This window comes from Scyliorhinus canicula, chromosome 12 (assembly GCF_902713615.1).
Source record: "Scyliorhinus canicula chromosome 12, sScyCan1.1, whole genome shotgun sequence".
Taxonomy (NCBI): Eukaryota; Metazoa; Chordata; class Chondrichthyes; order Carcharhiniformes; family Scyliorhinidae; genus Scyliorhinus; species Scyliorhinus canicula.
Genome location: NC_052157.1, coordinates 70,173,017 through 70,188,172, shown reverse-complemented (window position 1 = coordinate 70,188,172; position 15,156 = coordinate 70,173,017). Strand labels below are relative to the sequence as shown.

General features: G+C 47.3%; 1 protein-coding gene across 3 annotated transcripts in view; it reads right to left on the bottom strand.

Moving 5' to 3' along the window:
* Positions 1–15,156, bottom strand: part of LOC119974531 — a 101,005-nt gene that overhangs the window by 38,594 nt on the left and 47,255 nt on the right. For all 3 annotated transcript variants that reach the window (XM_038813492.1, XM_038813491.1, XM_038813493.1), the window contains exons 3-5: positions 9,028–9,306; positions 4,777–4,849; positions 4,531–4,602 (exon numbers count right to left, since the gene is read on the bottom strand). In XM_038813492.1, the coding sequence (XP_038669420.1) occupies positions 4,531–4,602; positions 4,777–4,849; positions 9,028–9,306 (424 nt within the window). The remainder of the gene's footprint in view (positions 1–4,530; positions 4,603–4,776; positions 4,850–9,027; positions 9,307–15,156) is intronic.

Below are 15,156 nucleotides of genomic sequence, written 5' to 3'. Positions count from 1 at the left end.
ATTGCCACCCAATAGTTCCAAAATATATAACAACAGGACGTTCACACATAGCAAAACCCTGTGCTCGACGCCACCCCGCACAATCCCTCTCCAGTCCCACGATCCTCTCAGCGCCATTTCCAATGTCTCCATAGCCAATGCAAAAAGCAACAGGGAGAGTGGGCACCCCTGCTTTGTCCCACAGTGCAGCCCGAACTATCCTGGGCTCACCCGGTTCATCCGCACACTTCCAACTAGCGCCCTATACAGCAATCGTACCACGTCCACAAACCCTTGCTCGAACCCAAACCATCCCAGAACCTCCCACAGGTACTCCCACTCCACTCGGTCAAAAGCCTTCTCTGCATCCATCATCACTGCCACCTCCACTTCCTGTTTCTCCGGGGGCATCATAATCACATTAAGCATCCTTCTCACACTTGCCGACAACTGGCTCCCTTTCACAAACCCCGTTCAGTCCTCACCTATCACCATGGGACACAGTCCTCAATTTACCAAGCCAACAACTTAGCGCCACATTCAACAACGATAACAGTCGGGACAATCCACTCTGCTCCAGATCCTTATCGTTTTTCAATATCAGAGATATAGATGCCTGCAACAGTGTTGGAGGGAGTTCCCCCATCTCCCTAGCCTCATTATAGGCCCTCAACAGCAACGGCCACAGGTCTCCCCGAAACATTTTATAAAACTCCACCGGGAACCCATCTGGGTCCGGGACATTCCCTGCCTGTATTGCCCCATACTCTCCATAATCTCCCTCAACCCAACTCCTCGTCCACCCGGGGAAACACCAAGCCATCCAGGAACCACTGCAATCCCTCTTCCCTGACCGGAGGCGCTGACTCATACAACCTCCTGCAGAATTCCTCAAACACCCCATTCACTCCCACCGGACCCAGCACCACCCTTCCCGTTCCCGTCCTTCACTCTGCCAATCTCCCTCGCCGCCTCCTGTTTCCTAAATTGGTGGACCAACCTCCTACTCGCCTACTCCCCATACTCATTCACTGCCCCCCTGGCCCTCCACAACTGCCCCACCGCCTTCCCCGTGGACACCAATCCAAACTCCATCTGGAGCCTTTGCGTCTCCCTCAACAACACTGCCTCCAGGGCCTCAGAATATCTCCTGTCCATCCTCAGAATCTCTTCCACCTGCCTTGCCCGTTCTGCCTTTTCCCGATGTGCCCGAATCGAAATAGATTCCCCTCAAACCACCACCTTGAGTCCCTCCCACAGCGTGGTGGACGTGACCTCCCCCGTGTCGTTCAGCTCCATGTACCCCTGAATGGCAGCCCTCACCCACTCGCATACCTCCTCATCCAGCCTCCACTGTGGGTGCTGGGTCCCCCTCCCCCAGTCCACTCGCAAATCCCCCCAGTGTAGCGCGTGGTCTGAGACCACAATCACCGACCACCCCCGCCAGCAACACCTTGTCCACCACTAAAAAGTAAATCCGGGAGTACACCCTGTGCACGTGGAAGAAATACAAACCATTTTTTGCTGTCGGCCTCCCAAACCTCCAAGGGTCCACCCATATGCACCACAAACCACTTCAGCTTCCTCACTGCCGCCTACACCTTCACCGACCTCAGGCTGGACTGGTCCAAGCTTGGTTCAATGACTGTCTGACAATCGCTCTCCATGATCAGCAGGTGCAAGTCCAGTGTCAGGAATCTTCCCCAGATCCCACATCACCCCAATTTGGGGCATAAACATTTACCAACACCACCGCCATCCCCTCCAGCTTCCCACTCACCATCACTAACCTTCCCCCCTGAATCTGCCACAATATTCCCCACCTCGAACGCCACTTGCTTATTCACCAGCACCGCCACTCCTTTTCATGTTAGTTCCAGAATGGAACACCTGCCCCTCCCATCATTTCCTCAGCCATGTCTGGTCCAAAATCTTTAAATACATCTCTTGCAGAAAAGCCACATCCACCTTCAGACTCCTCAGGTGCACAACACACGTGATCGTTTGACCGGCCCATTCAGCCCCTTCACGTTTCATGTGTCCAGCCTGGTTGGCGGGCCTCCCACCTCCCTCCCCTGCCGATCAAGTATATACAATTTTGGGCCAGCCCCCGGCCGGTGTCACGCGACCCTCCAGGCCCACCCTCGGATGACCGTCATCACTGCTTTTCCAACTGCGCCACAACAACCACAGCGTTGTCAGCACCCCCTCCCAAACAAAACAACAACCCCATCCCCCTCTCCTGTACCTACCTCCTGACCACACCCCACTGTGCTCTCATTAACTAGCCCACCCAGCTAGCATATTAGCCCCTGCCCAAGACCTCCAAACCCCTTACACCCCCCGATTCCTCTCTTCCCACCGTCCACGCTCCCTCAATGAATAAAGAGTCAGAAATTGGTGAACTCACCTTTGACTCTCCCCAAGCACCCCACCAGCAAACCCAATTGTCCCTCAAAAACTCCATCTCCTCCTCTGGCGTACCAAAATAATATTCTCGATTCTGGAAGGTCGCCCAAAGGCGGACCAGGTACAGCACTCCAAACTTCAACCCCTTCATCAAGAGGGCAGCCTTGACCCGGTTAAGCCCGGCCCTCCTCTTTGCCAGTTCTGCGCCCAGGTCTTGATACACCCACAGCTCGACCCCCTCCCAGGTGCACTTACTCTTCTGCCTCGCCCACCAAAGAATCTTCTCTTTGTCCAAGAAGCAGTGCAACCGCACCACCATTGTCCTTGGCGGCCTCGCCCGCCTGCGGCCTCCTCATCAGCACGCTGTGCGATGTCTAGAGGCCGGCCAAAGATCTCCTCTCCCATCAGCCTCCCCAACATTTTGACCACATACGTTCCGGCCTTCGCTCCTTCGATGCATGGGCTTCCCCAAATCCTCAAATTCTGCCTTCTGGAGCAGTTCTCCAGATCCTCCACCTCCTTCAGCCTCTTTCGGTTCTCACGCATCACCCCCACCTCGGCCACCAACGAGGTGAGCTATTCCTCGTGCTCCCCCACCATCTCCTCTAACACCCTGGCCAGGTCCTCCAGGGCTTCCCTTCTCTGCTGGTTGAACTTATCATTTAAAAAGTTCACCGGCAGCTCCATTGACCACTGGGTGGGCAGAACAGGCCCTTTGCCCTCCGCCATCTTAACATGTGGCACACTTTGAAAACTGTCCTGCCCCAAAAGCTTCCTTCTTCTCGACCCACTCCTTGTTTGTAGATCCTTCTGCCAGCCACACCAGAGACGTTACATTGTCTCCTGGGACTCCTACACCTCTTTCGATCCAAATATTCCAATCCTCAGATGGGGAAAGGACCAAAAATTCCCACCTTGACGGGAGATACGAAATGTGCGACCTCCATGGCCGCCACCGGACATCCTGTGCAATTGAAACATACTCACTTCTTTCGTATTCCACTCCCCTCGCAATAAACTTGAACGTTCTATTGGCTTTTCTAATTACTTGCTGGATTGTGATCTCAATCTTTTGTGGCCGCTTTATGTGCTGTGTGCAGCAAAATTGTTAATATTTTTACAGGGGTGTCACTTAACTTTGGGGAGGTCTTACGGTGCTTTGGGTAGCGTCCCTGTCTCTGAGTCGGGAGCTCTGGGTTTGGGTCCCACAGCAGTACTTGACAGCCAAGGAAGGTGCGTTATGACGCAGTCAAACGGGTTGAGTGTGTCAACTTACAAATCCTTCCAAACACGCTAATGGCTGGCGGTAAGAACAGGAGAGACTCCTTGTTAGCCATGCTTGATGTGGAGTGGCACCCCTCAAGCTATAACCCTCAGGCGACAGACAAGGGACCTGTTCCAGGAATTATTAGCCATGGAAACAGACAAAAGTCTGCCTCAGTGCACCATTAGGCTGATGATGAAGTTTCATTGCACCAAACCTGTGATGGAAATGCTGTCGTAGATTTTCAAATCTGTCCCCTGGGTGTAAAACTCACTGGGAGTGATTTTAGCTTGGGGTGATATTGAATTGACTACCTTTCATCCAACATGTCCCAGTGTCCATACCATCAAAAAACAACGGAAGGAGAAAAAGAAACTCAGCCATAAGTAAGGCTCAGAAACCTAAAAGATCCTACCTTGGGGCCACTTTTAGAAATTCTGATGGAAGAACAGCACAGTAGCACAGTGATTAGCGCAGTTGCTTGACAGCTCTCAGGTCCCAGGTTCGATTCCCGGCTTGGGTCACTGTCTGTGTGGAGTCTGCACGTTCACCCTGTGTCTGCGTGGGTTTTTTCTCTGGGTGCACCGGTTTCCTCCCACAGTCCAAAGACTTGCAGGTTAGGTCGATTGGCCATGCTAAATTACCCTTAGGTTAGTTATGGCTACGGGGACAGGTTTGAGGTGTGGCCTTAGGTGGGGTGCTCTTTCCAAGAGCCTGTGCAGACTCGGTGGGCCGAATGGCCTCCTTCTTCACTGTAAAAGTCGATGATTCTATGAATTCTAAGATTGGGTTATTTCACTAACTTGTGGTCAAAACACGCAGCTTTACTCACAGGTTGAAATTCGGCAGCTTTCGTCTGAAAAAAACACAAAGCTCACCTGCTGAGAAAAGAGCAGGAACATTGTCGATCACAACAGTGTGTCTTGATCTTGGTAAGTATTGTGCAGAATCTGCCAAAAAAATCAGAATAACGCAGCGTTAGCGTAACCTTTCCCGCTTTTAAAGGTTGAACGTAAATGTGCCCGAGCATAGTGCATTGACTTGAAACTGCTGCTCGCTTTTCATTAAGTAGATAACATTGTTAAAACCAACTGGGTAAAATGATACCAGCTAGGGTTACTTACATCAGCAGAAATGGTATGAATACAGCCAGAAGTATGGCCCACTTGAGCATACCATCATTAAAGTCGGAAGTAGCTGTAAAAGAAGTTCACAGAATTACAGTTGGAGGTATTATGATTTTTCAAGTACACTCACAAGAGTAGGAATTTAACCTGCTCTTTGTAACAACATCATAAATAGACAAATATATCAATTAGGGGAAGGAGAAGGTCTCTTAGCTCCTCAAGCCTGCTCTGCCATTCATTGAAATCATGGCCGATCTGATTGGCACCTCAACCCTACATTCCCGCCAACCCTGATAACCTTTCACCTCCTTGTAAATGAAGAATTTATCCAGCTCAACCTCAAAAATATTTAAAGATTCTGCTTCCACTCACTTTTGAGGAAGAGAATTCCAAAGACTCACAACCCTCTGGGAGAAAATAATTTGCTTCATATCCATTTTAAATGAACAATCCCTTTTATTAAACAGTGACCCCTTAGTTCTAGATTCTCCGCCAGGAGAAAACATCCTCTCCATATCCACCAAATCAATACCCCTCAGGAACTTAAATTTTTCAAGTTGTCTTTTACTCTTCTAAACTCCAGCGGCAAAAGCCTCACCTGTCTAATCTGTCCTCAGAAGACAACCTGTTCATTCCAAGTATTAACCTGGTCAACATTCTCTGAACTGTTCCAACGTATTTACATGCTTCCTTAAATAAGGAGAAATGTGTTTAACTCTCTAGTAGAATTGTAAATAAGCTAATTTCAAATGGTTCTTTCATGGCCAAAATACATTTTCCCTCACAAATTACATTTTCATCTTCACCAACCAAGTAGAGTCCAGTGGATAACATGCACTTTTAGAGAAACTATTAGATTTTTGGCGTGCACCGATAGCTCACTGCTCTCTGAGTCATAAAGTTATAGGTTCAAACTTCAATCCACCAAATTCAGCACATAATCTAAACTGAAATGCCAGTGCGGTATTGAAGGAGTGCTGCATTTTTGGAAATGTTGTCTTCCAAAAAATGATACGAAACCCAGGCCTCGTTTTCCCTCTCAGGTGGATGCAAAAGATCCTCATGCACTACTCAAACATTCTCTGGTATCATTATTTTGCAATAATTATTCCTTCACCCAGCCAACATCTCAAAAGCAGATTATCTGATCATTCATGTTGTCTCTGTTGGGGGTAACTTTGCTCTTTGAATGACGAGTGGGTTTTAAATGGTAGATTAGTACTTTTCCTAAATGAATCGGTATGGAATGATCAATAAAATGGCTTCTTTGTATCATCGGAGATCCCACTGACTGCAGCTAGACAAAGAAATTTAACAGATTTCCAATGCGTTTATGCCATTCCTGATGTTGCTAGATGCATGCATTCAAAGTCATATCTGTGGCAAGCTGCTGGGTGCTTCAGTTCCTTTTTTTACATAGAATTTACATAGAATTTACAGTGCAGAAGGAGGCCATTTGGCCCATCGAGTCTGCACCGGCTCTTGGAAAGAGCACCCTACCCCCTACCCAAGGTCAACACCTCCACCCTATCCCCATAACTCAGTAACCACACCCAACACTAAGGGCAATTTTGGACACTAAATAGTAGGCCGAATCTTGCTGGAAAAATAACATCATGTTGTTATTGGTGTGTCATTCAGCCTGCTAGTTCAATGATTAAGCGACAAGCCAAGAGTTGCAAATCTCCCGAACTTACTGGTCAATTTACACTATTACACTGCCTGTTTTTGTCCAAATAGCACCTTCTTTCAGCCGTCCTATTATTTAAAACCCTTGCACGATTTGCGCGTTAGTTGCAAAATAAGGTAATGGCAGAAAGTGTACAGACACTGCCTCTTTATTTTATTTTGCCCTTACCATTTTTGATCCATGGATGACCAATGGACATGTATCTTTAAGTCAAGCAGCAGAGAGGAGAAAGGAATTCAGTAGTTACAGGAGAGAACATTCTGCTCATCTCTGTTTGTTTGAACAGGAGGCCTCAGACCTTTCAGCATGAGAGAGAGAGATGGGTGGTTTGATCAATTGGCTGGTGTCCAATGAGTTGGCCAAAAGGCCGTACTCTACCCGGTAACAGGTGGTGATCGGATCCTATCCCACTGGAACGATTTTCAGAGCCTGAAGGCGCTTGGCTTGATTGAGTCCTGGAAGCACAGCAACAAAGGCTCTCTCTCGTATCTGGGTTTTCTCTAGAAAGGCTATAAGTGCTGTATTTATGGGTCTGCAGAGAATCTGAATTAATGAATACGCAGGAAAACCGTGACAGGCTGCAAACAAAGACCAGGACCCTCTTTCTCTCTGCAAAGACTATGCTTTTTCCCCCTGAAACTACTGAGGCTTGAATGAATCTGCAGTAAAACCACAGACTGAAAGTAGAGTTCGAATAGGAGTAAGGTGTTGGGAAACAACCATCTGCAGTGGAGACTTATTTTTGCATTATATTTTTTATCACTTTCTTCCCCTCTGTGTTTGTCTATCTTGTGAGTGTGTAGAGGGTCGGAGCAAGTTAAGTGGAGAATTAGGAATTAGATAATAGTTAGCCAGTTGTATTTGTTGCGCAAGGTAGCACAGCGGTTAGCACTGTTGCTTCACAGCGTCAGGGTCCCAGGTTTGATTCCCGCTTGGATCACGGTGCGGAGTCTGCACGTTGTATAGAGCATAGAACATACAGTGCAGAAGGAGACCATTTGGCCCATCGAGTCTGCACCGACCCACTTAAGCCCTCATTTCCACCCTATCCCAATGACCAAATAACCCTCCAAACCTTTTTAGACAATAAGGGCAATTTAGCATGGCCAATCCACCTAACCTGCATGACTTTGGACTGTGGGAGGAAACTGGAGCACCCGGAGGAAACCCATGCAGACACGGGGAGAACGTGCAGACTCCGCGTAGACAGTGACCCAGCGGGGAATCGAACCTGGGATCCTGGCGTTGTGAAGCCACAGTGCTATTCACTTGTGCTACCGTGCTGCCAGTTCTCCCTGTGCCTGCGTGCGTTTCCTCTGGGTGCTCCGGTTTCCTCCCACAAGTCCCAAAAGACGTGCTGTTAGGTGAATTGGACATTCTGATTTCTCCCTCTGTGTACCCGAGGTGCCAGAGTGTAGCAACTAGGGGATTTTCACAGTAACATCATTGCACTGTTAATGTAAGCCTACTTGTGACACTAATAAAGATTATTATATATTTCATTACAGTTCTTGTTATTAATAAATAGCAATTGTGTTTACATTTACAAACCTGCCGACTGTCATTATTGGGCAGCCAAGGGCCAATGACTTTGGGATAGATTCTTCCGCCCCACCCGCTGCAAGAATGCCACGGGCAAGAGGTGGAAAATGGAAAAGTCCTTTGGCGAGAACCTTTGGTCGCCAGGTGGACATGGCCAGAGAATCCTGCCCTTTATTTTTTTTATCTCGCTTAACTCAATCTTCCTTTTCCTCCATTATTTCTTTCTGTCCCTGATTTGACTCTCTTTTTATGTATTCATTGGATATGGAAATTCCTGGCTAGGCCAGCATTCATTGCTCATCCCTAATTGCCCTTGAGAAGGTAATGGTGAGCTGCCTTCATAGATTTGCTGCAGTCCATGTGGTGTAGCTAAATGCACAACATTGTTCGGGAGGGACTGCCAGGATTTTGACCCAGCGACATTGAAGGAACAACGTTGTATTTCCAAGTTAGGATAGTGAATGGCTTGGCAGGGAACATGCATCTGGTGATGTTCCCATGCATCTGCTCCCTTTGACCATCTCGATGGTAATGGTTGTGGGTTTGGAAGGCGCTGTGGAAGGAATCTTGGTGAGTTCCTGCAGTGCATCTCGTAGATGTACACACGGCTGCCTCTGTGCCTTCAAGTGGGGGAGGGAGTGCATGTTTGTGAAAGGGATTCACTCCCATGTTCTCTCATACCACTGTTCCCTTCTGAATCCTAAAAACTCATTTGTTAAGGTGAAGGAATTTTGATTTCAACGTTCACTGTTAATTTCATCTTCATCAGCTTGAGCTTCCAGTGGTTTATAAGGTGCAAGAATTTAAGTTGAAAGGTACAGGAATTAAACCTAATTGCATGTCAATAGATAACCCTGCTGCAATAGTATTAGTTCACTTAAAATATATAAACGCAAGTTACGATATATATAGTGCTTTCAACACAGTCAAAATGTCCCAGGGAGCTCACAGACAATTATTAGACAACATTTATTGTGTATTGTTCAATAGGAATAATGTGAATTTACTGTACTCACTACCAATGTGCAAGGAGTAGAGCTCGCTTGCTTTTTCACTAACAGGGCTGCGTGCAACACATTGGTATTCACCGACATTGATTGCATTAACACTAATTATCGTCAACGTTGAATTTCCTGAAGCAAGTATTTTCCTCTCATTGCTGTTCACAACGCTCCCATTGAAAGACCAAATTATTTTGGTCCAATTTCCAACCACATGACATGTCAGGCAAACAGAGGCATTCTCTCTCACTGTGTTTGAATCATTGGATGTAATATATACAGTGGAGATCGGTTCTGTGAATGCAATTAGAAATGAAGAATTAATCATCAACCTTGGATAAAATATTTAAATAAATTATTTTGTTTTATCTTAAAGGCAATAAAATTGCTCTGTCCACATTGAGCTTCACAACCTTATTCAGGTACAAAATTTAATAAAAGATGTTGGATTAGTCCCACTTGATGTGCTTTTAAATTTCCCTCTTATTCAGAGATCACTGAACCACAGAATTGCTACGGTGCTGAAGGAAGCCATTTGGCCCATCCTGTCTGCACCAGCTCTCCAAACGAGTATTATGGCTTAGTGTCATTTTCCTGAATTGTCCCCTTGTCCTTGCACATTGTTTCTATTCAAGTGATCTTCTAATGACCACTTGAATGCAGAGGGCAGCAGAGCAGAGCTACTGATCAGCTGTTCTGGGGAAATTTGCATACGTGCAGTGCGGTCAGCCTAAGTTGAAGGTGAATCTGCGAAGGGGACCCGAGGAGTTTGAGTGAAGGCAATCATCCAGCAGAGGGCAGCAGAGCAGAGCTACTGATCAGCTGTTCTGGGGAAATTTGCATACGTGCAGTGCGGTCAGCCTAAGTTGAAGGTGAATCTGCGAAGGGGACCCGAGGAGTTTGAGTGAAGGCAATCATCCAGCAGAGGGCAGCAGAGCAGAGCTACTGATCAGCTGTTCTGGGGAAATTTGCATACGTGCAGTGCGGTCAGCCTAAGTTGAAGGTGAATCTGCGAAGGGGACCCGAGGAGTTTGAGTGAAGGCAATCATCCAGCAGAGGGCAGCAGAGCAGAGCTACTGATCAGCTGTTCTGGGGAAATTTGCATACGTGCAGTGCGGTCAGCCTAAGTTGAAGGTGAATCTGCGAAGGGGACCCGAGGAGTTTGAGTGAAGGCAATCATCCAGCAGAGGGCAGCAGAGCAGAGCTACTGATCAGCTGTTCTGGGGAAATTTGCATACGTGCAGTGCGGTCAGCCTAAGTTGAAGGTGGTTTGTGGAGAGGCTGTTGGCAAGTGACAGTTACCTTTGAGCAGGAGCAGGGTTTGAGGTAATATCAGGTAAGCTCTTCCTTTCTTTTTCTTTTTCTTGTTATTTTTTAAATCTAGAGGTGATGTCAGGGAAGGCAGTACAATGCTCCTCCTGCAGAATGTTTGAGGTGAGGGACGCCGTCAGTGTCCCTGCTGATTTCATCTGTGGGAAGTGCACCCAACTCCAGCTCCTCAAAAACCGTGTTAGGGACCTGGAGCTTGAGCTGGATGAACTTCGGATCATTCGGGAGGCAGAGGGGGTCATAGATAGGAGCTTCAGGGAAATAGTTACACCAGAGACTGGAGATAGATGGGTAACTGTAAGAGGGACTGGGAAGAAGCAGTCAGTGCAGGGACCCCCTGCGGTCGTTCCCCTGAGTAACAAGTATACCGTTTTGGATACTTGTGGGGGGGGGGACTTACCAGGGGTAAGCCATGGGGTACGGGCCTCTGGCACGGAGTCTGTCCCTGTTGCTCAGAAGGGAAGGGGGGGAAGGAGTAGAACATTAGTAATTGGGGACTCAATAGTCAGGGGCACAGATAGGAGATTTTGTGGGAGCGACAGAGACTCACGTTTGGTATGTTGCCTCCCAGGTGCAAGGGTACGTGATGTCTCGGATCGTGTTTTCCGGGTCCTTAAGGGGGAGGGGGAGCAGCCCCAAGTCGTAGTCCACATTGGCACTAACGACATAGGTAGGAAAGGGGACAAGGATGTCAGGCAGGCCTTTAGGGAGCTAGGATGGAAGCTCAGAGCGAGAACAAACAGAGTTGTTATCTCTGGGTTGTTGCCCGTGCCACGTGATAGTGAGATGAGGAATAGGGAGAGAGAGCAATTAAACACGTGGCTACAGGGATGGTGCAGGCGGGAGGGATTCAGATTTCTGGATAACTGGGGCTCTTTCTGGGGAAGGTGGGACCTCTATAGACAGGATGGTCTACATCTGAACCTGAGGGGCACCAATATCCTGGGGGGGAGATTTGTTAGTGCTCTTTGGGGGGGTTTAAACTAATTCAGCAGGGGCATGGGAACCTGGATTGTAGTTTTAGGGTACGGGAGATTGAGAGTATAGAGGTCAGGAGCACAGATTTGACTTCGCAGGAGGGTGCCAGTGTTCAGGTAGGTGGTTTGAAGTGTGTCTACTTCAATGCCAGGAGTATACGAAATAAGGTAGGGGAACTGGCAGCATGGGTTGGTACCTGGGACTTCGATGTTGTGGCCATTTCAGAGACATGGATAGAGCAGGGACAGGAATGGTTGTTGCAGGTTCCGGGGTTTAGGTGTTTTAGTAAGTTCAGAGAAGGGGGCAAAAGAGGGGGAGGTGTGGCGCTGCTAGTCAAGGACAGTATTACGGTGGCGGAAAGGATGCTAGATGGGGACTCTTCTTCTGAGGTAGTATGGGCTGAGGTTAGAAACAGGAAAGGAGAGGTCACCCTGTTGGGAGTTTTCTATAGGCCACCTAATAGTTCTAGGGATGTAGAGGAAAGGATGGCGAAGATGATTCTGGAAAAGAGCGAAAGTAACAGGGTAGTTGTTATGGGAGACTTTAACTTTCCAAATATTGACTGGAAAAGATATAGTTCGAGTACATTAGATGGGTCATTCTTTGTACAATGTGTGCAGGAGGGTTTCCTGACACAATATGTTGACAGGCCAACAAGAGGCGAGGCCACATTGGATTTGGTTTTGGGTAATGAACCAGGCCAGGTGTTAGATCTGGAGGTAGGTGAGCACTTTGGAAACAGTGACCACAATTCGGTGACCTTTACGTTAGTGATGGAAAGGGATAAGTATACCCCGCAGGGCAAGAGTTATAGCTGGGGGAAGGGCAATTATGATGCCATTAGACATGACTTAGGATGTGTTGGTTGGAGAAGTAGGCTGCAAGGGTTGGGCACACTGGATATGTGGAGTTTGTTCAAGGAACAGCTATTGCATGTTCTTGATAAGTACGTACCAGTCAGGCCGGGAGGAAGGGGTCGAGCGAGGGAACCGTGGTTTACCAAAGAAGTGGAATCTCTTGTTAAGAGGAAGAAGGAGGCCTATGTAAAGATGAGGCGTGAAGTTTCAGTTGGGGCGCTTGATATTTACAAGGAAGCGAGGAAGGATCTAAAGAGAGAGCTGAGACGAGCAAGGAGGGGACATGAGAAGTCTTTGGCAGGTAGGATCAAGGAAAACCCAAAAGCTTTCTATAGGTATGTCAGGAATAAAAGAATGACTAGGGTAAGAGTAGGGCCAGTCAAGGACAGTGGTGGGAAGTTGTGTGTGGAGGCTGAGGAGATAAGCGAGATACTAAATGAATACTTTTCGTCAGTATTCACTCAAGAAAAAGATAATATTGTGGAGGAGAATGCTGAGACCCAGGCTAATAGAATAGATGGCATTGAGGTGCGTAGGGAAGAAGTGTTGGCAATTCTGGACAAGGTGAAAATAGATAAGTCCCCGGGGCCGGATGGGATTTATCCTAGGATTCTCTGAGAAGCCAGGGAAGAGATTGCTGAGCCTTTGGCTTTGATTTTTAGGTCATCATTGGCTACAGGAATAGTGCCAGAGGACTGGAGGATAGCAAATGTGGTCCCTTTGTTCAAGAAGGGGAGTAGAGATAACCCCGGTAACTATAGGCCGGTGAGCCTAACGTCTGTGGTGGGTAAAGTCTTGGAGAGGATTATAAAAGATACGATTTATAATCATCTAGATAGGAATAATATGATTAGGGACAGTCAGCATGGTTTTGTGAAGGGTAGGTCATGCCTCACAAACCTTATCGAGTTCTTTGAGAAGGTGACTGAACAGGTAGACGAGGGTAGAGCAGTTGATGTGGTGTATATGGATTTCAGTAAAGCGTTTGATAAGGTTCCCCACGGTCGTCTATTGCAGAAAATACGGAGGCTGGGGATTGAGGGTGATTTAGAGATGTGGATCAAAAATTGGCTAGTTGAAAGAAGACAGAGAGTGGTGGTTGATGGGAAATGTTCAGAATGGAGTTCAGTTACGAGTGGCGTACCACAAGGATCTGTTCTGGGGCCGTTGCTGTTTGTCATTTTTATAAATGACCTAGAGGAGGGCGCAGAAGGATGGGTGAGTAAATTTGCAGACGACACTAAAGTCGGTGGAGTTGTAGACAGTGCGGAAGGATGTTGCAGGTTACAGAGGGACATAGATAGGCTGCAGAGCTGGGCTGAGAGGTGGCAAATGGAGTTTAATGTGGAGAAGTGTGAGGTGATTCACTTTGGAAAGAATAACAGAAATGCGGAATATTTGGCTAATGGTAAAATTCTTGATAGTGTGGATGAGCAGAGGGATCTCGGTGTCCATGTACATAGATCCCTGAAAGTTGCCACCCAGGTTGATAGGGTTGTGAAGAAGGCCTATGGTGTGTTGGCCTTTATTGGTAGAGGGATTGAGTTCCGGAGCCATGAGGTCATGTTGCAGTTGTACAAAACTCTAGTACGGCCGCATTTGGAGTATTGCGTACAGTTCTGGTCGCCTCATTATAGGAAGGACGTGGAAGCTTTGGAACGGGTGCAGAGGAGATTTACCAGGATGTTGCCTGGTATGGAGGGAAAATCTTATGAGGAAAGGCTGATGGACTTGAGGTTGTTTTCGTTAGAGAGAAGAAGGTTAAGAGGTGACTTAATAGAGGCATACAAAATGATCAGAGGGTTAGATAGGGTGGACAGCGAGAGCCTTCTCCCGCGGATGGAGGTGGCTAGCACGAGGGGACATAGCCTTAAATTGAGGGGTAATAGATATAGGACAGAGGTCAGAGGTGGGTTTTTTACGCAAAGAGTGGTGAGGCCGTGGAATGCCCTACCTGCAACAGTAGTGAACATGCCAACATTGAGGGCATTTAAAAATTTATTGGATAAGCATATGGATGATAAGGGCATAGTGTAGGTTAGATGGCCTTTAGATTTTTTCCATGTCGGTGCAACATCGAGGGCCGAAGGGCCTGTACTGCGCTGTATCGTTCTATGTTCTATGTTCTATGTTCTAAACCACACTTGCAGGCAGTGCATTCCAAACCCCAGACCACTCGCTATGTGGAAAGCAATTTTTTCTCACATCACATATGCATCTTCTGCAAATCTGTGCCCTCTTGTCATGGAATAGATTTGCAACTTGCCTACTGACATAAAGCCTGACAATGTGCATCCACTACCCTTTGTAAATTTTAGTTCTCCATTGGAAGGAGTGGTCAGGTAAACCATGGTGCCAGTTTTACAGGCGGGTAAGGTGTTGAAATTCTATTTTGATTTCTCCCTGGTCCTTTCTCCAACATGCCCAGTGGATAGTTGAAGACAATGGGTCAGGCTTTAAACAATTAGGCTTGCCACAATTCTGCCTATTTGAAAATCCCCCTGCTCTGAAAATGGAGGTGAACCTTCAGAATAACAGGAACTTCGGCCTCAATCCTCTCAGTTACTCCAATAATTTTGTGGACTCGTTGCAGCTAGTGCAAATTGACTCCTCAGCAGAAGACAATATGATGTTGCTGGTGGTCTTGGGAGATGGCAGTGATAGCAATATTTTTTTTAAAATCTGGTGCATAGGCTCTGTGATCAATAAACTTCATCCAGTGTCACTGCATGCCAAACTATGGAAATACATCAACTAACACACATCTGTTATCTGAAAATTGTTTAAAGTGCTTACCAAATATGGGTGGAGGTATGTGAAATTGGTTGGCACCTACCTGTCTCATTTCCACTCCAACCTACCCCAGTATGACCCAGAAGCCAAAGGTGGGCAGGGACATCTGGATGTTGTCTGTAGATTCTTGGCTGCGATGTTACACTCCACAATCTTACATTGACTCCCTCTACCACTGTGCCTAATG